The following is a 24,542-nucleotide window of genomic DNA, read 5'->3' on the forward strand; positions in this document are numbered from 1 at the left end:
GTCAGTGGGGATGTGTTCTCCGCCAACTCTTCGGATGGCGGGATGGGAAACTCTGCTATCCTAGAAATCCTGGCCATGAAGAGGGCAGTCTCTGGACGAGAGGGCCAAACATTAGAATCTTAGGGAATCCAGAGACAAGACTGCAAGGGAGGAAAGGACAACCAATGGTGGAGATGGCCAGGTTTAGACAGATAGGAGTCGAAACAACAAGGGAAAGGTGTCTGAGGAGGATGGCGTGGTCAATTGTATCAAATACTGCGGAGAGGTTTGGGTGAATAATGAGGGATAACTCATTTCAGTCACAGAGAATGTAATTCATGGATTATGTAGTTTGGTGCTGTAGGAAGGAGAGAAGTCAGGCTGGAGGGATCCCGATGAAGTTTTCGAGAGAATTAGAAAGCACCAACATGTTGGAGATTACTTGGAAATGCCAGATGGTTTGAAGATTCGTCTTTTACAGGCTTCCTGTTAATGAGAGGGTTTGAAATGGAAAGTGCAGGTGCTGATGTAAAGCCTCAGGTGAAGCAATAATATCCAATATTAAAAGCTGTTCTTGAGAATATTGATCAAATTTGTCAATAAAGGTAAAATGCATGGATTTAATGAACTAAAAATAATTGGGTAGACAAAGTCCAGTAGTATATGTAGATATAGACATGTATAATATATAAAATTGTTATTTGTAATGGAATACTTTTGTGTAGCCTGAATTGTTTATTAGTATTTTGTGAAACTGTCAGTAGTTTTGTACATTTATATTTACAGTATAATATTTTTGTTATAGTTATGCAACAGCGATACTGAAATGCTGTTTATTAGGTGATTTACCTGCCAGTTTGAGTGTCCAAGCTCGAGATGAGAACTGCTGGTACTTGTTCCCCAGTTTCCTTAAGAATCCTGGTGCTGGATCTGCTCATAACTGACCTCAGTAACCCCTTGTGGTCAGGACCTGCTGTGCTGGTCAGTGGCAGAAGAATGGGAGAGTCCATACGAGCAGGGGCTGAAAACCAGGTCTACGTAAGAGAGGCTTGGATTTCTGAAGCCTGGAGTGTGAGGTGCTGTGTTCTATTAACTAATGAGACCCTGACCATCTAGGAGTTTTCTTCATTGTTTTTTGGTTGACAAGGAGAGCTTTGTGCTTTTTCCTGGTAGAAATGAAAAAGGCCACAGGTTTCCTCATAACTTAGCAAGTTTATGGAGTGAGTGTCTGAGCCATACAGATTGGGAGAGTTCCAGGTTTGATGCCTGGTCTGTTAGCTGATCTCATGGCCTGTTTCCTCTTTGTTAAAGGGAGTGAGTAATATCTGGGGCAGGGGGTCGAATCCAATATTAGCTCGAGTTTCTGCTCCTGATTTCTATCCAGTGAACCCTTCTGGAAGGGTGTGTGCATGTGTAGAATAAGGGCAAGATCAGCTGCGGTTTTCTCCCCTACCCCATTCAATTAGGCAATCAGCATACTCTGTTTAGGTTCTTGCTGAATAATGGGTATTTGGAAAAGATATGAGGATCCCTATCATGCTATGCTCCACCAAGGAGATGTTGCTTTTGAGAGGGCAGAAATGGGAAAAATTGAGGGATGAGGGGCCTAATGTGAGATAAATAGTGGAAATATAGGAAATTATAAATTAGTAGGTTAACGATCAGTAAGTTAATTACTCTGGCATAGAATTTCCTCAGTCAGTTGGAATGCTGTCACTCCCTTCAATTAAAATGCACCCACCAGTGACCTTGAACGCATTCCCAATGGAATAAAACCTGTTCAAAAGAGGTGAAGTACCTGGAAACTTCTGTGCAGCCTGTTAAGGGTTCAGCCAATCCCCCTGAGCAGTAAACTGGGAGACAGAGTTAAGTCAATGTTTGACTTTTTCAATTTATTCTCTTTAATAATGTCACTGTGTACCAAAGCAATATTGCAATTATATTTGGAGAGAATTATGACTACACAGCCACCATCTGGACCCAGAGGGCAGTAGGACTTGACACCAAAGACAGGTGATTCATAACTTCAGACATACAAGCCCTCCTTGAGGAGACTGAAGGCAGGAGGCACAAATTACTGGGTGTAAATGTTACCAAGTCATCCAAGATTGTTACTACTGTTTGGAAGGGGTGTGGCACTGACTGAGTGCTAAGCAGGACAGAAATGGCCTATTTCTTCCTTGGTAAAGTGCAGAGCTCCTCGGAGATGTTGTGTTGTTCAGCCTATATATTCTTTGGTGACGGGAATGGGTAATAGCTGGGAGCATTCAATCCCATTCGAATGGTACCTGAATCTCTTTTTCCATTGAACCTGTGCGGTTGCTCCTTCTCCCCTTTTCATAATAGTGAAGTGATAATGGGAGAGCCATTCCTGTATCTGAGAAGCACAGGCTTCTTCACGAACAGTTCCAAATTACAGGGATCACTTACAATATAAAGTTTACAGACTCTAATCAAGCAAACTCTTCACTTCCAGCTTGAATGGGTAATCCTGACAGCTGCTGCACCTCGTTTAAATTCGCTCACAAGAGTGCCATAGCAATGCAAATGCAGGAAACTGTGATACCATACTGCCTTTCACTGACATTCAAATAAGGCCACTGGCGGGCAGGGTGGGGGGCAACCCACTGCTGAGAGGCTTAACCAGCAAACGGAAACAGTTTCCGCACATACTTCCTCAAAATCGTGTACAGTTTCTGCATAGAAAGTACACTGAAAATGATCAGGAAATTCAGCCACCCTGCAACATCTCGTGGACACTAGCAGAAACTCTCAAAACTTAATGCAGCAGAAAGGCACACTCTTATCCTTCAGTATTCACAGAGAAAATCCTCTCTCCCCTCCCCTGCCTTTCTGGTTTGTCATTTTAAAGCTTTTATTTTTGTCAATCACACAACATGTGGAGGATGGAAATTTTCTGTCCAGGTGACAATTTGCTGCAGATTGTACTCATCAAAGTGGGGTGTTACTGGTGCCCATTTGCGTTCTTTTCCAGTTGATATCCAATTATAAGTGGTTACTAACTGAAGACAACCCTGGGTAAGATGCAACAGTAAAAATGCTACAAATTTGAGTAATCTAATGTGTTGGGGATACCTTTGCTGTGTTACTGAATCATACAGATGGAGAAGATCGCAGGTTTGAACTCTGATCTTCATGGCCTGAATTTTTAGCTCGGCGGGCCCAAGATCAGCCAGGGAATGGACCGCTGACCGCGATCACACACTGGCTGGACAATTAGCGGCCAGCCAGCGTGAAACATGCCCTGAAATGCTCAGCGCTGTCGGGGTGGGGACAGGAGGACAGTGGGCACTGACGTCAACGCAGGCGTGGGAGTGCGCTGAGAGAAAGCTCCCTGAGGGCAGAGAGCTGCCTCAGGGAGCTGAAGACCTGAAAAATCAAAAATAAGGGTTTCAGAAGCTGAAAGAAAGCGTCCATGCAAGTTATAAATCACCTGAAAATTTAGCTACTGAACCATAATGTTGGACAGAACACGAAAAATTGGAGTCAATTGCTCCGTTAATGGGCTTTAATTGTCTTAATTGTTGGCAGGAGCGCTTCCGCCGACCGAAATATTGCATGAGCGCAAAACAACATCGGGACGTTTGCCTAATGTCATCTCAAGCGATGTCACGCCAGATCGGGTTGGGCGTGCACCCTTCCACTGAGCTAAAAATTCTGCCACATATTGCAGAGGCAGGTAGGGAGAGACATCAGCCACAGCTGCTGCTGCCGATTGCTATCTTGTCACTCTTGATTATGTGTGGACATCAGGTAAGGATAAGAAAAGACTCAACTGTGTTCCTCACAAACCCACACCTTGTATCCACAATTCTGCATGAAGAAAAGCCACTTTTGTGAAGTAACTGAAACCTGCCCCAAGCTTGTGGAACCGTAACCTAAACAAGAAATCTGGAAAAAGAGACCTTTATAAATAAATAGATTTTAGTCCCAAGTTTTTTTAAACAAATTTAATGTATTTTTAAGTTACAATTAGGCACTGCCTCTAATTACAAACAATAAATATGCTAAAATGACTAAGTGCTAAGGACGCATGCAAGCGCGGTGCAAACAATTTTGATGGAATTGGAATGTGCTATTCAGAACTGACTTCCTTTTATAAAAATAACTGGAGAAAAGAACTTAAGGCAAGTAGCTTAGGTCGTGCTCCCAGATGTCTACATTAAGCTGGTTAACATTTCAATTTGTCCCAGAAAGGGTTGGCGGTGGGATGGGGGGATGGGGGGATTGGGGGGGTGGAGTGAAGACACACCTACCAAGATAAAACTAAGTCTTTATCTATCAAAACAGCAATGCAATCAAAGGTTTAATTTGGATTCTATCTTGGCTTCAGTCCGTGCCGAAATACTTCTGTCCAAAGTGTGTGGGTGCCACTGGATGGACCTCTGTTGCTAAAATTGTGATCTCGGGGAATTCTTCTATAATAGATTTTGCACCTTTTGAAGGGAAAAAAAAAGCTGATGATTCACTGAATTTCGTAGAAGTGGAACAGAAATCTGCTCTGTCCTATTTGTTATAAAGAACACTAAATATATTTGTGCAGCTGACCTCTATATGTCAGCGCTGTGCCTGAATTGTAATGTCTGCAGTGATTCACACGAAGGAACCAGCGCAGTATTACCATTCTGGGGAGACAATCCACACAAGTCATCGCAACAATTAAGTCTACACTTCCCCAATGATATACATGATCTATACCTTCAACTGCTGGAAAATGATGCACCTACTGCCCAGGTGAATACATAAATTGTGTTCCACAAACTTGCTCTGAGCTGGAAGAGTTAGATTCCAGAGTGTGGAATGAGGTGGCTCAAATAATGGCTGCTAATGCTGGGGTGAAGGGTCAGGGAAAAACACAAGAGTTTGGATTGAGAGAAATAGAAAATCTAGGAGAGTTCGCTGAGATGCGGAGTGGCAAGTCAAAGGAAGGATTTACACACAAGGACTAAAATTTAAAATTTGAGGCACTGGGAGGCCAGGGCCCAATCTAGGTGAGTGAGGACAGATGTGATGGGCAACTTTGACTTGGTGTGTGATAGGATGCAGGCAGCAGAGATTGAGCGAGGAGAAGTTGGGAGACCAACCAGAAGGGCACTGAGGTAATCAAGTCTAAGGGTGAGAAAAGGTATGGGATATCTTAAGAAAAGATATGAGATCAAAAATCAACTCATGGTCAAATTAGGATGCTGAGATTGCAAACCGTCTGGATGGGCCTGAGATGATGGCCGGAGTGGGGGATGGACTAGAAAAGAATGCAATTTGTGGCAGGGACTGAATATGATGCTTTTGGTCTTTGCAGTGCTCAGCAGGAGGAAATGACAGCTCATCAAACCTGGATGGCGAACAAGCAATCTAATGGTACAGAAGCAGTGGAGGAAGGTGGAGCCGGACAAGTGAACATGTGGCACTGACCCCCATATCATGAGATAATGTCACCAAGAAGTATCATGTGAATGAGGAAGGGAAGCAAGAATGAATCCTTGGGGGACTGCTGAGGTGGCAGTGGGAAAAGGAGCCACTGTCAGAAATGCTGTGGCAACAAGTGGATAGGTAGGACAATCAAAGGCAGTATCACCAAAGAAGCATTAGAAGAGGATGGTGTGGTTATGAAAAGGAAAACCCAGCGTGACTGGCCTAAAAGGTAAAGGCCTCTGCTCAATTGGCCCACTTTATAAGAAATTAAAAATTTAGCCAGAGCAATTCTGGAGTCTTCCAGACCAGAAAACTCCATGGGCTCCACATCCACCAATCCATGGACATGGATGCTGCTCCATTTCTGGCATCAAGGTGGTCAATTGGTGAATAACTTGACAAATGACACCATCTTCTTTTAAACGTCAGCCCATTTAAGGTTCTGAGGAATGCACTGGGTCTTATTTGGGAACTCCCAAATAATATTCTCTGGGGTGGAGGTTTGTGTTGCATCACTCAAGCCCTTGCCAGTCCACTCCTGCTTTTGCTCCAGGAAATGAGAGATTGCATTATTTAACTCACAACATGAAATTAAAATTCCAGCTTGGGGCACCTTTGGACCTACTGTCTTGATCCAGAACAGATATCAGAGGGAGTGCAACTGCTTATCTGTCATGCCATTCAATCAAAGAAAAATGAAGGATTAACTAAGGCTGACGTCTCCATTAACATTCAAAAACTGTGACAGAATGTCTACTGTTGCAGCTGGTGTGGCCTATACACATGGCACTAAAAGAAATAAATTAACATTCACTTTCAATTCTTGCAGTGAAGAAACTTCTTTGATTTAAAATAACACTCTAGTGCGCATCGCAGTTTTAAAATCTAACATGTTTTAATAAGTATTCACATGTCTCACTTACCATGTGGAGTTGAGAAAAGACTGAGTAAGATTATATGGTTTGGCTGCACACCATGCTCAATCAGGACCTTCACAGCTTCAATAACTGTGTTGCCTGTACCTGCAAAGTAGATGGATGACCTGCAATTATCCAGAGTGGTGTGGAATAGACAATTTGAGAATCAGCTAGAGTTTTACAATAATCTGATGGCCTTTTATTTGCCAATTTTTTTTTCTTAATATAAACTGAATTCAAATTCACTGCCAGGGTGAGATATTCTCTATATTATTAGTCCAGTAAATTAACCACTACATTACCTTGCCTGATTTTTAAAACAACCTCACTACCATGCAAAAACAAAAACAGAATTACCTGGAAAAACTCAGCAGGTCTGGCAGCATCGGCGGAGAAGAAAAGAGTTGACGTTTCGAGTCCTCATGACCCTTCGACAGAACTTGAGTTCGAGTCCAAGAAAGAGTTGAAATATAAGCTGGTTTAAGGTGTGTGTGTGGGGGGCGGAGAGAGAGAGAGAGGTGGAGTGGGGGTGTGGTTGTAGGGACAAACAAGCAGTGATAGAAGTAGATCATCAAAAGATGTCAACAACAATAATACAAAAGAACACATAGGTGTTAAAAGTTAAAGTTGGTGATATTATCTAAACGAATGTGCTAATTAAGAATGGATGGTAGGGCACTCAAGGTATAGCTCTAGTGGGGGTGGGGAGAGCATAAAAGATGTAAAAAAAAATAAAATAAAATAAATAAATATTTTTTTTTCTTTTTCTCTTTATAATGGAAATAGGTGGGAAAAGGAAAATCTATATAATTTAAAATTTTTTATTTTTTATTTTATTTTTTTTTTACATCTTGTATGCTCTCCCCAGCCCCACTAGAGCTATACCTTGAGTGCCCTACCATCCATTCTTAATTAGCACATTCGTTTAGATATCACCAACTTTAACTTTAACACCTATGTGTTCTTTTGTATTATTGTTGTTGACATCTTTTGATGATCTGCTTCTATCACTGCTTGTTTGTCCCTACAACCACACCCCCACTCCACCTCTCTCTCTCTCTCCGCCCCCCACACACACACCTTAAACCAGCTTATATTTCAACTCTTTCTTGGACTCGAACTCAAGTTCTGTCGAAGGGTCATGAGGACTCGAAACGTCAACTCTTTTCTTCTCCGCCAATGCTGCCAGACCTGCTGAGTTTTTCCAGGTAATTCTGTTTTTGTTTTTGTTTTGGATTTCCAGCATCCGCAGTTTTTTTGTTTTTATCTCACTACCATGCAGCTTGCCTCAATACCAGGCTATCCTTTTGCAAACCAAAAAATCCTTGATTGCAATCCATACCACCCTTGTTTGACATGAGCTGTAGCTTTGTGGAGTATGACTGGTCATCTCTACAACAGCTGGTGGTTGCCTCTTATTCAGATTCCACTGTTACCCATCACCCTGGCAGAGAAATTGTAAACAGCCCACGCAAATGTCACCTGAGGTTGTATTTCAACATCACACACTCCTCTCTGACACCTTTTCAAGACACTAACTGGGAAATTTTCAGTGATGGATTAGATCTGAATTTAGCCAGGTTTTTGGGAAGATCAGAATGTCTGATCCAAACTTAAAACGTTTTTGTCAAAACTACTTTTCTCCCCACTCATCATTGGCAATGAGTTACAGCCAGGTGTCAGCCTTGGCTCAGTGGTAGCACTCTGGTTTGAGTCAGCAGGTTCTGAGTGCAAGCACGACTCCAGATACTTGAACACGGGTTCTAAAATGGAACTTTGAGTGCACTCGTGCAGATGATTTGTAAGTAAAATGTCCGACTATTCGCCAAAAAGCACTACTTTCTAAATCAGTGTGAAGTTCTATCATTTCAATCAGGAAGCCTGTTTTAATATCTTTCCATCTCCGGTTTCTACTGAATGTTACAATGAGACCACATGGTACCTACTCAATATTGGGTACATTAGAAGCACTTTCCTGCGATAGATGTCAGGTGGGAATTTTGCATAGTACACCTTTGCTTTTTGTGTCTCTTCATCACTTTGTATTAGGATCTTTCCGATGCGTATTGACCGACAACAATCACGCAAACCTTGCTCCATTGCTTCTCCTGGAAGAGGATGAAAAATTATCTGTGTTAGCAATTTCTTCCTCCCATTGCAACAAAGTGGAACTATTAATTTTGAAAGACGATCAGGTTTTGTTTTGTTAGTTTGTGATTGTTAATACATTTTTATCAATAATAATCTGCCAAACTAAAGTGTAAGTAATATTTGTAAACAATCCATCAATTTGCATTAACATATCCAGCCTTGTAATTGATATATTATTCAGTACTTTACTTCTGTTTTAAAAAAAGACAGTCTCAAGAGTAATTCAAAATGAATTGCTTTATTCACAATTAGAACACAAACACTATGTACAATTTTATATCAAACTGGGTGACTACCACCTCTGACAGGAGGTGTTTGGCTGGCTGTGTAAATAATGAAGTAGTTCAGGGAACCACCTGCACTCCTGGGAGGTGTGAATGTGCTTGTGAGATGTCCTGGCTCTGTCCCGAGCCACATTTCTGTCAATTTCTACACACTCTACTCCAAAATTCTTTGCAGGATGTCCTGACGGAACTATCTACATAGCTTTCCTCCTCTGGACTATTTTCCAGAGAATCTGAATGCAAATAAAATGCACTGTAGGTGGCACAGGATGAGGATATAGCTTTGTGTGCAGTACCCAGAAGAACAGCCATGATTAAATCTTCGTATATACCCAAGGGCATCACAGTGGGAATTACAAAAGGTAATGGAGAGGAGCAGGATAAAGAGGTTGCTATTCATATTTGGCATCTTGATCAGGCTGCCATCTTCTCCACATTTCCAGATTACATTCTGAAACACACAATGATATCTCCACCAGGCTAGCCTAATTAACGCAAGTGAAATCATGTCATGAATGGTAAACAGCTTTAATACTCAACAATGGTGACTTACCACTTCTCATAATACTAACACCACAATTTCCCTTCTCAAACTTCACTCCATCGTACTTATGGCCTGTGTAAAATTAAACATTAATTGGGGTTAGCATAGCATCAGTGGTCTAAGTTCCTTCCCCTCCCCTCCATCATCCCATCTGTAATGCCACGCATCATTCTCAGGGTGCACAGGGAGACACCACATTGCTTGACCTCTACTCATTTTCAGCGGTACATGGAAATCAAGTTGTGCCCAAACCATCATTGAAGTGCTTCATTTTCAATTTCTAAATTAAAGTGCAGCAGCTTCCTCTTCACAGGCTGACTCATGAGGACGACTGTTAGCTGTCTGGCAACAGGTCACCCACCCACTCCCTGCAAACAGAACACACAAAGAGGTGGACCAATTCAAGACTGATCTTTCTAAAGCTATCCCTACTCATTACTTTGATAAAATGTCTCTCAGTCTTAATGGACGAATCCCCTTCAGCTTGCAACTATTCCTCAAAGAAAAAGGAATGACCCAAAAATATAAATAAATTCTGGGCCTCCGAAGGGAAGGAGTATTCTGTATTTTAGTACTGTTCCACTGAGTACCTGCCCTTTAAACTCCAAATAAAAACACTCCATTGATCAGTTAAGTATTTGCTCAGTCCCTTGCACAGTAGTACATTAATGTAAAGTTCAGTGTGCCCTGACTTACTGTGTTTATATTGTGCAGCCAGCCCATACTTTGGTTCCCAGGCTGCAACACTAAACAAAAGAACATAACTGCATTGCAGGGTCTGTTCTGCTAACACAGCAGCATCAACAATCTGGCTGTGAATAGAATCAGACCAACGTTCAAACATTTCCACAATGTCCACCAGTATTGAGCCTTGACGAACCAGTAAATAGATTACATTTCCTCTTGATTAACTGGCTTAGTCTCACTTGTTAATAAAAGTGGGTCAGTAAGATTAACCATCTAGCCTCCTCGAGAAAAAAATCTCAAAAACAGCTACGGTGAACTAACATTCATGGTTTTGTCAAGAAGGGTTGTCAGTATTCTGTTTTCCTCCCAATTCTCTCCCCACCTCTTTGATTGTGGCAACTCATGCTTATGCCCGCAGCCCTTCTGTGCACTTTCAAAATTGTTAGTCCTATGTAACCATTCTACGATTCTGTATGAGTCTAAACAGTGAGTGGTGGCAGGCACAATGAGGACCGTTTCAACTAATTCCTTTACTGCCTGCAGGGCAGATGGCAAATGATTGGAATGACAAATCTTTCACCCCCTCTTCCTAATTCAGTAGATGTCCTCAGCTGTCACCTTGGCTGTTGATCACAGACTTCCCTCCTCTTATTTTTAATAAGGTAGCCACAGACAATTTTCAGAATCTCAGCTAGGTGGCCAGTGTAAGCCTTGAGTGTGTGAGTAGGCTGCTTCAATATGGTTTTGGGGGCCTCACAGGTCAGCCCAAACCTGCCCTCAGCCAATATTATCGACACAACATATACACTTCCAGAAAGTGATGCTAAAGAGTGATCAACAGCAGGAACTTTTCATGAATAGAACCTTGTATAGAACCTTGGTTAGGCCACACATGGAATATTGCGTGCAATTCTGGTCACCACATTACCAGAAGGATATGGAGGCGTTGGAGAGGGTGCAGAGGAGGTTTACCAGGATGCTGCCTGGTCTGGAGGTTATTAGCTATGAGGAGAGGTTGGAGAAACTCGGATTGTTCTCACCAGAGCGACGGAGATTGAGGGGCAACTTGATAGAAGTTTACAAAATTATGAGTGGCATGGACAGAATAGATAGTCAGAAGCTTTTTCCCAGGGTGAAAGAGTCAATTACTAGGGGACATAGATTTAAGGTGAGAGGAGAAAACTATAAAGGAGACGTGCGGGGCAAGTTTTTTATGCAGAGGGTAGTGAGCGTCTGGAATTCGCTGCCAGAGGAAGTGGTAGAAGCAGCTACAATAGTGGTGTTTAAGAGGCAGCTTGCCAAATACATGAATAGGATGGGTATAGAGGGATATGGACCCCGGAAGTCCAAAATATTTTAGTTGACGGGCAATGTGATCGGCGCAGGCTTGGAGGGCCGAAGGGCCTGTTCCTGTGCTGTACTTTACTTTATTCTTTGTTTATGATCTTTCCCTGTCTAACCTGCAAGTAGTGAAGCCAACAGTTCCACCTCAGTTCTTGGCACAGTTGATGTCAATTAACTCAGAACAAACTAAGGATTAAATGGAGTCTGTAAGCCTCAGCAACTCACTGAATAAAGGCAATGATTAAGCAAGGGAGCTAATGGGACACTGCTAAATGATTAAATCACCAAAGTATCCTCAGTTAATGCCTTTCATCTGCTGGTGCTGATTTTGCTACCAGACTCGCTAACTCCCTTAAAGTCTGTGATATTCATTCTTAACTTAAACAAAAGTAATTTTCAATCATCAGCAGAAATGTACCGATAACTCAAAAGAAAGTGGAACTGAAGTGTTTGGGAGATGTTTTCCATAGTCTCAATACAAATGTAATGGAAATGATACTGTTCATCACAATGACATCATTGAGTGGCTGACATAGTTTTCACAACAGGCAACATGGCTTCCACGCTCCCCCCCCCCAAAAAAAAATGCCCGGCAATTCCTTCAAAGCACTAACTTCTAAATTGTCCAAATCAACACCTCAGCAAGGTACCTCACCTGCCACCATCACATACCTGAAAATTCAACCACAATGAATGGAAAATCATAAGCAACACGCCAAAGGTTTTTTTCATGTGTGCTAATAATGGGAGAGGTGCCTTGCTGCCAGCTTGAGCTCAGGCAATGTGAAAGTCACCACAGTGTCAGAGGACCATAGGCTGCTCTCTCATAGGAAAGAGACGACAGATTGTGAGTTCAACCCGAGAGTCACCACAGCTCAGGTGAGGGGCGAGGTTGAGAAGGCGGGGTCTTCATGGATGACCTCAGCTGGTACGGGAATTGTGCCCACGCTGTTGGCGCCACTCTGCATCACAAACCAACCGTCCAGCAGCTGATCAGGAAATGTACCTTGTTGTTCCCTCCATTTTTGGAGCCTGGTGTCTTGCTGCGTACAAGGGGAACAATCGAGAGTGGGAAGCTGGCCGTTTTCCACTTCTTAGCTTTAAGTCTCTGAGGCCCTGTATCTACCCACTGTGATCTTTTTGAACAACAAAGTATTTTTGACTTTGAGTGATAATGCAAAATGAGCAACATCAGATCAGATGCCTCTTTACATCTCTGCAACCACTAATGGGAAGAAAATCAGGCGAGATGTATACCAGGCAGCTGATTCAATATCACACGTTATACACAATCGCCATCAAAATTACCCCTTTGATTGCCAAGAAGATAATAGAACCATAGAACCATACAAAAGTTACAACACAGGAGGCCATTCAGCCTATCTTGTCCATGCCAGCCCAAGGACACCCAGGTGCCCTTTCTGTCCTGTACATATGTATCACAATGATTGTGATGTTCTTCAAGCTGTTTGGTCATCAGCTTGAAGGATCTGGCAAAGTGGTGAACCTCATACACAAATGGAGGGCTGCCTAATTCCTGACAGTTACGTCACCCATCTTAGTTTAAAAAATAAATTATTAATAAAAAAGGCAACAAAATAAATCTGCAGCTTTCAAAATGGCATCTACATAAAAAAACTCTAGTATTTCTTTAATATCACAGGTAGAGATAGTGAAACAACCCGAGTACTGTAGCAGCTCTGTTCCGTGCACTTTACTTATAGCTAACCTGTAGGGGTTGTGACTGTACATTCAGTGTATGGCAGCTGGTTCAGTCCTTCTTCGACAACCAGTCTGATCTGTAACATAATATTCCTAGATGAAGGAATGACTTTGTCCTGTACATATATATCACAAATTTAGAAAATATTACCTTCTCACTGGGTAATAAATAAAAGTTAAGCAACAGCATCTATTTCTTCTCCAAAAGGGAACTGTGTCAAACGCAAGTAAAGCTCTTATTTTTATTTTGAAAGGGCAGTTACCATTTGAAGTATTATAACATCATTCTCATAAGCCCCACCACACTCCTCCTTCTCCCCTCCTACTCACCTTCTCTTCCTTAGGAGAACCCTGACCAAGGAGTTTTGATGGTCCAAAAAATTGAGAACATAAATAATGACAAGGTTTACTTTGCTACTCACCAAGCGATCAGCACAAAATACAAAGTCTCCTCTGCTCGTTGTTCTGAGTGGGGAGGGGGGGGTGAAAGGAAACAAAAAAAGCGGCTATTTAGTTACGGACAAAATTTCAGGTATTTGAGCTCATCAAAGTGAACGCTATTAGGGCAAGGTAATGGAACACTTTCCCCATTTTGGCTGTCGGTGTCAGAGTCAAGTATCCCCAGTGCAGCATGATCAACTGTAGAGTGAAGCACCTTCCACTCTGCCCCAACAATATGCCTTAACTCCAGCCTCAGAGTTCCCTATTGCACGAATGTGAATGTTTCCATTTCTTACAGCAACTACTCTATGGCTTTTCTGATGTAAGACTACCAGCTGGTTCCAAATTCGGGAGAGTTTTGGACTGCCCATTCATGCCATTCAGGAAGTGAGTTAACAGACACATATTTCAGCTTATTAGTCTGGTCTGATTTGAATCCGAGTAATAGTTTTCGTTAAGTGAATTTTTGCTCCTCTTTATGTCTTCTGGATCATGCGCCATTCCTGGTTGAGAGAGTGCACAAGTAACCTGAGATACCTGCCCGCAACTGTGAAATTCCCAACCTAATTCTCTCCACCTCTCTATCATTCTTTAAGACGCTCCTTAAAATCCCCTGCTCTTCTAAAGCCAAGGATCCAAGATGGCAGCCAAGACTTGATTTGCCATCTCATGTGAAAGATGGCATTTCTGATACTGCAGCACACTCACACTACTGTACTTATGTGTCGGCCTAGATTATGTGCTCAGGTCTCTGGAGTGGGACTTGAATCCATGACTTCCGGCTCAGAGGCTAAGACGCTATTACAGATAGAAGGCTGGCACCTTAGAATGAAGCATCTGGTCTCTGCTCTGCACCACCCACCTGATGGCACAGCCAAAATTGGAACAGTGTCATAGTGACTAAAAACTCACTGGCTGGGATTCTTTCTGGTGGGGAAGCCCAGTGGAATCAATTGCCTTTCAGGCACTTAAGTGGCCACCATTGTGCCTTCTCTGTAGGTGAGGTCCTTGGTGGCATATATCCCACCTGCCGGGAGCTACCAGCCAGTCACAGGCCAACAGCTCCTCTTGCCACCATGCTGGAGGCAGTACACCCACCAGAGGCCTAAGATCATCATGACCAAAGGTCAGTGAAGATGGGATGCAGATTGTAGGAGGGGGTCACAGAAGGGTGGGAGACTGGGGGGTTGGACACAAGGGCAGGGGGCAGTTTTCAGCAGCCACCCACCCCCATGTGCCTGATGCCAGGTCTCTCAATCAGGCACACATGACAAGTAGTGAGGAACTGGGAGGCAGCAGGCAAACTCCAGGGTGCCATGTAGCCTCCATTTAATCCCTTAGCCACCACTAAGTTGTGGTGAGCTCAGGGATAATTGGTTTCAACAGGCACATTAATGAGCCTAATTGATATCATACAAACATACGAATTATGTGGTACTTAAGTGGCCACCATTGTGCCTTCTCTGTAGGTGAGGTCTTTGGTGGCATATATCCCACCCAACGGGAGCTACCAGCCAGTCACAGGCCAACAGCCCCTTGAGCCTGCTCAGCCATTTGATAAGATCATGGCTAATCTGATTGTGGCCTCTACTTTCCTACCCCCGCTACCCTTGTACTCTTTTGTCAGTCAGGAATCTACTTAACTCAGTCTTAAAAATATTCAATGACCATGCCTCCACTGCACTCTGGGGAAGAGAATTCCACAGACTAACGATCCTCAGAGAGAAAAAAAGACCTCAGCTCCATCTTAAATGGGAAACCTTTTATTTTTAATTTGTGTCCCCAGGACCGAGTCTCTCCCACAAGGGGAAACATCCTTTCAGCATCCACCATGTCAAGTCCTCTCAGGATCATATATGTTTCAATAAGATCACCTCATTCTTCTAAACTCTAATGGATACAGGCCCAGCCTGTCCAACCTTTCCTCTCTTGCCTAGAACTTTCTTCCCCAGAGAGCAGTGGAGGCAGGGTCATTGAATATTTTTAAGGCTGAGTTAGAATAGATTATTGACTGATAAGAGAGTGAGAGAGTGGACGGGAAAGAAGACAACCCCTTCATCCCAGAAATCAGTCGAGTAAACCTTCTTTGCACTGCTTCTAATGCAATTATATTCCTCCTTAAGTAAGGAGACCAAAACTACACAGTACTCCAGATGCGGTCTCACTAATAACTGTAGCAAAACATTCCTACTTTTATATTCCATTCCCCTTGCAATAAATGATCACATTCCATTTGCCTTCCTAATCAATTGCTGTACTTGAATACCAACTTTTGGTGATATCCTGCCGCCGGCACCAGTCGGGAATCCACGTCAGCCCCTCCCGCTCTCCGACTTAATCGGGAGAGGTTTTGCTGCTGCCGGGTGACTGGCACAGGGCCGCTCCCAAGACTAAGTGGGCCTGGTCACCATGTATCCTGCTGCGATGGTGCCGGCGGCAGCGAATGCAATCCACTGTTTACCCTTAGGAAAGATTCCCAAATCCAAGGTCAGAATTTTGGAACTAAAGGTTGATACTATGGTAAAGGTGTGCAGTGTCTTCATAAGGGCTGCATTGTCAGGTAATTTACTTACATTCTGGGATAACTCTGGTCAAGTATTTGGTGTACGAGTGGAGTTTTTGTACCTTACTAAGACCTTTGTATAAACCACAGCTGTGATAAAAAATATTAAACCTTTATACCCTCTACACCTTGATGTGAAGAACATTCCTCCCTGATTTAAAAGAAATGTTCAGACAGTTGGATCTGGTCTGACTATTTGATTTAATGGTTTTGATTTGCAGATAAATTTTTCAGTTATTGCTTGATAAAATTGTGTAAGATTTTTAAAAACGCAACTCAACAATTACTAGGCTTATTTGGCATATTTGTACCCATTCACTGCGGGGGGAAAAATTGACCTCAATGTCCTGTAAAGTTGTGCCAATATACTTATTGTGTAAAACATCTAAATTATCATTCAATTTTCTTCCACCACTACTGACATCAATGTCAGGCTTGTAACCACCAGCACTCACGTCCAGTGTTATATTGAGCAAACATTCTCTTTCCTTTCCAGCTACAACCCAAATTTGGAAGAAGGGTCCTACCTTTATTGCACCAATGTGTTTTTCACACTTCAAATGTGTGTAAGTTTTTATATTTTACACAACCACCATTAAACTTTACTGTAAATGTTTACAAGATGCAATTACTTATTTTTATATATATATATATATAATAGGCCTGGTGGTCATTAATAAATGCTGCATTTATAAAGGCCTTTAGTGATTCTATACTGTACCAATCTAGTGCAGTAATGGGGGTTGGGGCAGAAAGTAAAACTGGCTGAGTTTACTGTACGTTGGCTCTGAGTACTTATACTCTGGAACAACATACTGAAATGTTAAAAGGAGAAAAAATTGCAAATGCTAGGAATTTGACATAAAAATAAAAAAATGCTGGAAATACTTAGAAAACCTGCCAATATTTGTAAAGAGAAATATTAACTATTGACTTTTTGTATGTGTACCATTCCTCAGAACTCATTTTCCGATGAAGGATACACAACCAAAACCTCAGTTACCTGTCTCTTCACTTGACAGATGCTGGCTGCCCTATGTATAAGAATATTCCAGTTAATAAGTTGTTACAGATATTCAATGAATTCACCATCCACATTTCAGAAATTGTTAGCATGGAACTTGTGATGTTCCTGATCAGCCCATGACCATGGTTCCCATAATATTACGGTTTTAATTTCCAATTAAATATTGGGAAGACTGATTGTTTTCAGTCACCACTACGAACTCCATTCCCTAGCCACTGACTCCATCCCCCTCTCTGGCCATTATCTAAGGCTGAACTAGACTGTTCGCAAGCTTGCCATTCTATTTGACCAGAGTTGAGCTTCTAATGCCATATCCTTGCCATCACTAAGACTGCCTATTTGCACGTGTGTAACATTATCTGTCTTTGCACCTGCCTCAGCTTGTGAGCTGCTGAAAACCTCATACATGCCTTCATAACCTCCAGACTCGACTATTTCAGTGCTGTCCTGGTCAGCCTTCCATGTTCCACCCTCCATAAACTTGAGTTCATCCATATCCTAACTCGCAACAAGTCACCCTGTCCTCCTGGTCCAGGAAAGCCTCTTATTTTAAAATTCTCATCTTCATGTTTACTGTGACTACACTTGAAAAAGTACTTCATTGGTTATAAAGTTTCTTGAGACATCCAGGAGGTGCGAAAAACGTAATATAAATGCAAGTGATTTTTTTTTTTAAATCCCTCTTTGACCTCACCCTTCCCTGTCTCTGTCACCTCCTCCAACCCTACAGCTCTCCAAGTTTTGTGTAATCTGGCCTATATGGATCCCTAATTTTCATCACTCCGCCATTGGCAGCTGTGCTTTCAGCTGTCTAGGCCCTAAGCTCTAGAATCCCCTCCCTCAAGTTCTCCGTCCCTCTATCTCTCACTCTCTCTCTCCTACTTTAGGTCACTTGTTTAAGCCTACCTCTTTGATTAAGCTTTTAGTCACCTCTCCTATTGTCTATTTATGTGCCTGGGTGCTAACTTTGCCTGATTATGCTCCTGAAGTGCCTTGGAACATTTTAATACCTTATAGGCTCTTATAAATACAAATCATTGTTATTTGTAACCATTTCAATAACTTAATTGTGCAAATTAGGTTTGAAAATTAGATCAAAGAACTAGCATTTATATAGTGCTAGATCACACCTTCAGAACATCTTGGGCCATTTCTTGTCAATAGACTACTTTTGCTGTGCAGTCATTTATAATATAGAAAAATAAAAGAATTGTGTATGATAATTTGCACTGTGGTTGTTGATAACAGAAATACTAAAACTGCATACCCTGCCACTGGAAATCACCAGTGAACTATTTTTATTTCTGCTCATCTGCCACAATAAGAGTCAAATGTGATAATTAGCTATCTTGCGTCTCCCTCAAGTGCCACTGTCTTTCTTGCCATCACATTCTTTCTGAATTGGGAACGCTGGTACCTACATCTACCTTCTCCCCTCCCCAATTTCACTCACATACACAAAACGTTTGACGACAACACATACAAGGTAGGGCATCTCATTGTGTATATTTCTAACAGGTAAAGCCCATGTTCATAATTGCAATCAAAGTGATTATTGACGGCCATTTACATCAAAAAGAAAAAGGATTAGGAGGGAAATAACCCAAATATTTTTTATTCTAACAAATATTAATTTTCTAGAGATCCTTAATGGCATTCTAAAATATCATTTTCCTTCAGTATGAATCATCCATTATAAAAATGAGCATTTACCATTAAAAAAATTGCATGACTTCAAACTCAACACATGTAATTTCAGCATCACAAAATTGTTCCAACAGAATGCCAGTAATTGGGGCTAGTGAGACTGGGAACCGGTTCAGGCAGGAATAACAATGACAACTACAACTTGCATTTATGGCTTCTTTAAAGTAGATAAACATCTCAAAACATTCCACATAAGCGTAAGGAAAAAGGAACTGTGACCCTTTGCACTTTGTACTGATGCTACAATTATAGTGTAGATGCAGCCTGCATTTAGTGCAAGAACGGGCACTCCTGATAACTAAGGTATAATAAAGTCAGCATGTGACTGGATCATGCTGATCAGGAGCACCCAAGTTGGATTCCTGACCTGCATTAAGTTAGCCATCTCAGCCAGGACCAGAATGGCTGTCAGGTTGGGGGGAGGGAGTGGGGGGTGTGGGGTATGTGCCACATGGTTCCTGCTCTTCTTTGCTATCCAATGGCCTGTGCCAGGACTGTACTTGTAAGGAGCTCCAGTGAGAAGAGGATGGAGCTCAGCTGTGCTACCACCACCCCTGCACCCCTCTCTCCCCTTCCACCCACTTTACTGCAATAGCCTGCAATGGCTCAATGCTTAGGCTTGCAAGTGAAGAATGCCCACCTTGGTGAGATATTGAAGGGTTCTCAATGCCCACTCAACCACCTTCAGCAGAGGGCAGAAAATTGGCAAAGAAAAAGAGAGGGGTGCACAAAAATAATGACATTCTCAACCAAATGATTCATTTGAGAAATGTGCATAATTATGCATTAACTATTACTCGATTCAGATAAAACATTGGGCTGAAAGCAGGGTTCAACTTTTAAACCGAAATGTACCCTAGCTTTAGATAAGCAAAAAAAAAACCTTAAGTGACTTTCATTTATATTTTGTTTTAAAACCAGTGATCTGCACCAAAGTTTATTACTGCAGGACATCATTTATCCAAAGTGTTTGGAAAACAGTTCTACCCAAATAAGTCTACGAGCCTCTAATATTGTACTGAGTTCAACAGTAAAACTAACCATCAGATTAGACAGGACACACTAGGAGTTCCAGCCATAACCGGTCAATCGGAACAAGATAAAACAAAAAAAATAATGCAAATGCCGCAATTAAAACGGAAAAGTACTGGAAAGAGCAAGCAAGGTCCGTTAAAGCTTCGGGAAGAAGGGATTTTCCAGCAGCCACTGAGCTGTGTGGGTTTATATATATATATATATATATCTAGGATAATAACATCCCCGGGGCTATTCCATGCTCTGGCAACAATGAAATGATTGTGGGTTCCCACAGCAGCGGGCTGGGATTAAGCGTTTGTCCAGGGTTTAGTCTCAGGCTTCTCCACCCGGCGAGGCATGAAAACCTGTGGCAAAAGTGACTCATGTTCCTCCCCTCGTGTCTCTGAGTCCCCATTGAGAGGAGGCCTGAAGCTCCAGGCTCCTGCACACACACACACACACACACACATACAGGAGATAAGGCCAATCTCAGCAGCGGCGTTGCTACTGGTTCGCCTCCTCCGCCACTTACTTGTCCCTGATGATGGTCTGCAGCTCTCGGATCTGATCGTTCATGGGCAGCAGCTTGAGCTGGGGGGCGACGGTCTCGGGCTCCACGCTGCCCGCGAACCTCACTTGCTTGGGCAACGAGTGGCTTTGCTCGGAGTTGCTGAGTTGCCGCTGGGCGTTTTGGCAGGGCATGATGCTGGCAAGGGGGAAATCAGTTTCCATAGACAGGAGCGACCCACCCCCAACCCCGACTCACCCTCCCCTGGACACTGAGGGTTGCGATAATTCCGGGACCTGCAAGATCAAACAAGAGAAAAGACACAGACGGAGGAGAGAGAAAATTAATCCACGTCCATCCTGCCTCTTATTTCCGGACTCCACCTGCTGGCTGGCCTCTGCTGTATATAATCAGATCGTGACTCACTCACTTGCAACGTCACCGTAACCGAGGACGTTTCCTGCTTTTATCTGGAGTTTTTGTTTAAATGGCCAAGTGCAAACAACATGTTTTGATTATTCTTGCTGTCACTTTTTTCTCCTTTCAGCCTGAGCAGCGAAGTGTGACTTTTTCTCGAAAAGAAACACAAAAAAACTTGCAGCTACTGACAACAACTTTATGACTGATTTAGTTATTAGTATACCCCTGAATGTTGTTGCTGTACTGAAATCTTCATACAATGATTGTATTGATGTATTGTGTACATTAAATTAATAAACGTGCATTATTATATCCATGTTCAATGATTAATATTAATTCTGTGTACAATTGCTTACAGGAAAATAGAATTCAGAAAGTGAGCTTGAAGGGCTTTGCCAAAACAGATTGTATAATTTCCTGATGTCTAAAACTTGTCATGACATTTATCTCTATTTCGAACTTCCTCAATGAGCATATTTTCAAATTGCATTCTGAATGAGCATGGAGGAGGTCTTGTGTGGCAGTGGGTAGCGTCCCTGCCTCTGAGCCAGAAGCTCCGGGTTAAAGTCCCAACCCAGGACTTGATGGCCAAGAAAGATATGTTCACACCGCAACTAAACAGGTTGATTATTAGCTTGTAAATCCTTCCAACATATGCCAATGGTAGGCAGTAAGAACAGGAGAGATTCCTGGTCAGCCATGTGATGGAAAGAAATTGGTTCTTGGTTTCTACCATCACTATCCGTTGTGCCAGGCTACAACATGCATGTAAAAGTTTACGTTGCCACTGCAACTTGGACTCCTTTGGGGGTTGGGGGAGGTTGGTTGACTCAGTTGGCTGGATGGTGTGGATCAGATTGGTGCCAACAGCATGGGGTTTGATCCCTGTTCCAGCTGGGGTGGATTCAAGACCTGTCTCCTTGCCCGACCCATGGTGGAGATTGTGGTGCTGTGGGTCAAACCTGCCTTCAGACAGAGAACTTAAGAAAAATAAGCAGAGGCACAGGCCTATCACTAATGCTGCTTCTATGACTGCCACTAGAAAGTTGTGTGAAGGCTCGCCTTATACTCTGGCATACATAATCGATTGAGGTTGACACTTCAGTGCACCATTATGGGAGGGGCGGTGTGGTAAAGTGGAGTACCATGTACCTTTAAGAGAATGCAAGTGGGCTAAGCATGGTGTAGTACACAATGGTGTACTACCATTGGTAGTACTGACCAATCACTGTACACTGAAGGTTACTGGTTAACTACGTCTAGAGCTGGAGGTGATTGTGGGAGCACACAAGGATTTAGTGCTCTGCCTTCTGTTGCAATAAACAATCACAGATTGTTCTTATGTCGGTCTATTCATAATGGATAGCGAGCATCAGCTAACAAGTGTATGTGAAGGCATGCAATTTAAGTTTACTTGACTCGTGAACTCATAGACTTAAGACATAAAACTGACGACGAGGATTAAAATAGCAAAATTAAAAGATCCCAGAGTGAGAATCCACATTAACAATGGTAAAACATTAGAAAGAGAATCTGTCCTTAGGTAATAAAATAGACAGCAATCAGAGCAGGAAGCAGTGCTGCAGTTTTTAATTTGGAAAGAGGAGAAAAGAAAAAAAAACCCCGCAGAATTGTGATCACGCAGAATTGTGATTGGAGGGATCCCTCCAAAACTCAAAAAGAGTGTGAAACATAGAACATAAAAACCAACAGGTGCAGAGACGGAATTGAGAAAAAACGGTGACTGCTTTTAAAGCAGCAATGCATTTAAAGAAGTAGATGCAAGGAAAATGGCTATGGACAGAAAATTATAAGAGGCCCCAGAGAGAGGGCATCGCTGTGGAAGACAAAACACGAATTGACCGACAATAGTCAAGAAAGCCACAGTAAGCCAAACACCTGAATTCATCATTAACTGGGAAGACATCAGAAGTGCAGTCCCCTTGCAGTTGTTCATGATGCCACAGTTCGGGCGTGTCAATCCATTCAACTCCATTTCAGACGGCTGGTCTCAGTATGTCGAGCGCCTAGTGTTCTTTTTTACTGCTAACAATATCGGGGGGAGGGAAAAAAGACAGCGATTCTTTTGTCCACACGCGGGAGCAAAATGTATGGGCTGATCCGCAGCCTCATGTCACCTAACACCGCCGACTCAAAGACTTTCGACAAGTTAATAAAAATTGTTCAAAACCACCTGAGACCACAGCCCTCAGTAACTATGCAGTGCTTCAAGTTCAATTCAAGGAATAGGCTTCCAGGGGAGACAATAGCTGAATATGTTGCCGTTTTAACTGAATATTGTGAATTCGGAATTTCCATTAGGGATATGTTGAGAGACTGATTGATATACGGGATTGGAGATGATACTATTCAAAGGCATTTGCTAGCTGAAGCTAATCTAGACTTCAATAAGGTATTAGAATTAGCCACAGCCATGGAGAGTGCTGTTAGAAATTCGGAAGCTATAAGAGATACACAAAGTGGCACCATCCATCTGGCAGGGCGGGATAGACCGGCAGCAAAGGGCGCAAAAACATCAGACCCACAGAAAGGTGGCAAATGCCTCCTATGTACAGATCAGTAAAAACCAGCAGTACCACAGTGAAAATCCATAAAATGAATAAGAGAAATGCATCCAGGCATCCTGTGGGTGATCAACAATTCAAACAAGTTGCATGCTTTTTCTGCTACCGCTGTGGTCACATGATGCGGCATTGCAGAGATAGGCTGAGACAGCATTTTAAAGCCAAAATGAGAAATTGTGAAATATGTCATATGGAAGAACCAGAAGAAATAGAATCAGGCATCCATTCATTATATAACCTGAAAGTGGGTAGAACCAAGCCGATCCAAGTAGTCATTATAGTCAATGGACAACCCATTAAGATGGAAGTTGATACTGGAGTGTCGATGTCCATCACTGGAGAACACACATTCAGATACCTGAATAAAGGAACCCACTCTTTAAATTGGAAATTTTGGGCACTAAATGGAATACATTCACGGATGAAGAAATAAGATCAAAAGGGATATGTCAAGTCAAGGTGCAGTATGAGGAACAATCTGCAAAATTACCCCTATTTGTAATGTCAGGCAGGGGACTGAGTCTTCTCGGAAGGAACTGGCTGGGAGAGATAAACCTTGAGGGTCCACTAAGTCCCCAATTAGAAACCAGAAGCATTACTGCAAGAAAAAATTGAGTGCATGAGGACCCAATGGGAGAAGCCCACAGAAGTGTTATAATGGGACAGAGTTTAAGCTGAAGTTAGCATTCTTCAGAAAGGACATTCATGCGCTACAATCATTCAATCAGCTCCCAATCTGTGCCACTGAAAAGATATGAAGAAGAAAGAGTTAAACCTGTCTCTGGCCAAATTATGAAACAAATTAACTGAGAAGGGGAAATGATATGAGATCCCTCAGGAAACTATTAATGAGAATAAGAAAGAATTGAAAGAGCTGAAGAAGCAGCTGCGTAAATGCCCTGAAGTTTTGAAACTAGAAGGCCCTGAGTTCTCAGAAGAGCTGTTGGAAAACTCAACTATTGAGCTCACTCAGGTTCAGCTTGCACCTGAGTCTGGTCCAGCCAATAGCAAAATTAAAGAGAAGACCAAGATACAGATCAGTGCAATCAAGAAAAGGACACGCAGGAAGAAAAAGAGGAATTATTGACAATCCTTGAAAATAAAAACTTTTTTTTTCTCTCAGTGTTGCTTTGTGCTTGTTGTCATTTATCTGTTTCGGCTTGGAGGGGAGGGGCAGCAGGAGTGAATGTGACCACACTTGGAAGATGGTGAA

General features: G+C 42.4%; 1 protein-coding gene across 1 annotated transcript; it reads right to left on the reverse strand.

Annotated features, from left to right (window-relative positions):
* Positions 1-3,958: 3,958 nt before the first annotated feature.
* On the reverse strand, positions 3,959-20,714 carry uprt (uracil phosphoribosyltransferase (FUR1) homolog (S. cerevisiae)). Its single transcript, XM_041194807.1, has 7 exons — positions 20,349-20,714; positions 13,484-13,526; positions 13,069-13,138; positions 9,318-9,380; positions 8,276-8,437; positions 6,336-6,434; positions 3,959-4,436 (listed from the first exon to the last, which is right to left on the reverse strand). Exons 1-7 carry the CDS (start codon positions 20,546-20,548, stop codon positions 4,330-4,332), a joined length of 744 nt encoding a protein of 247 aa, XP_041050741.1. The 5' UTR covers positions 20,549-20,714; the 3' UTR covers positions 3,959-4,329.
* Positions 20,715-24,542: the final 3,828 nt, after the last annotated feature.

Source organism: Carcharodon carcharias, chromosome 9 (genome assembly GCF_017639515.1).
Source record: "Carcharodon carcharias isolate sCarCar2 chromosome 9, sCarCar2.pri, whole genome shotgun sequence".
Lineage (NCBI taxonomy): Eukaryota > Metazoa > Chordata > Chondrichthyes > Lamniformes > Lamnidae > Carcharodon > Carcharodon carcharias.

What these genes read in the sequence shown, in the direction of transcription:
- uprt (XM_041194807.1), bottom strand. Translation starts at nt 20,548, where the DNA reads ATGGAAACTGATTTCCCCCTTGCCAGCATCATGCCCTGCCAAAACGCC. An exon ending in TCTAATGTACCCAATATTGA is followed by an intron (nt 6,435 to 8,275) that starts GTAGGTACCATG and finishes TCTACTTTGCAG; the next exon opens with GTACAGGCAACACAGTTATT. An exon ending in TCTTTTCTCAACTCCACATG is followed by an intron (nt 4,437 to 6,335) that starts GTAAGTGAGACA and finishes TCCCTTCAAAAG; the next exon opens with GTGCAAAATCTATTATAGAA.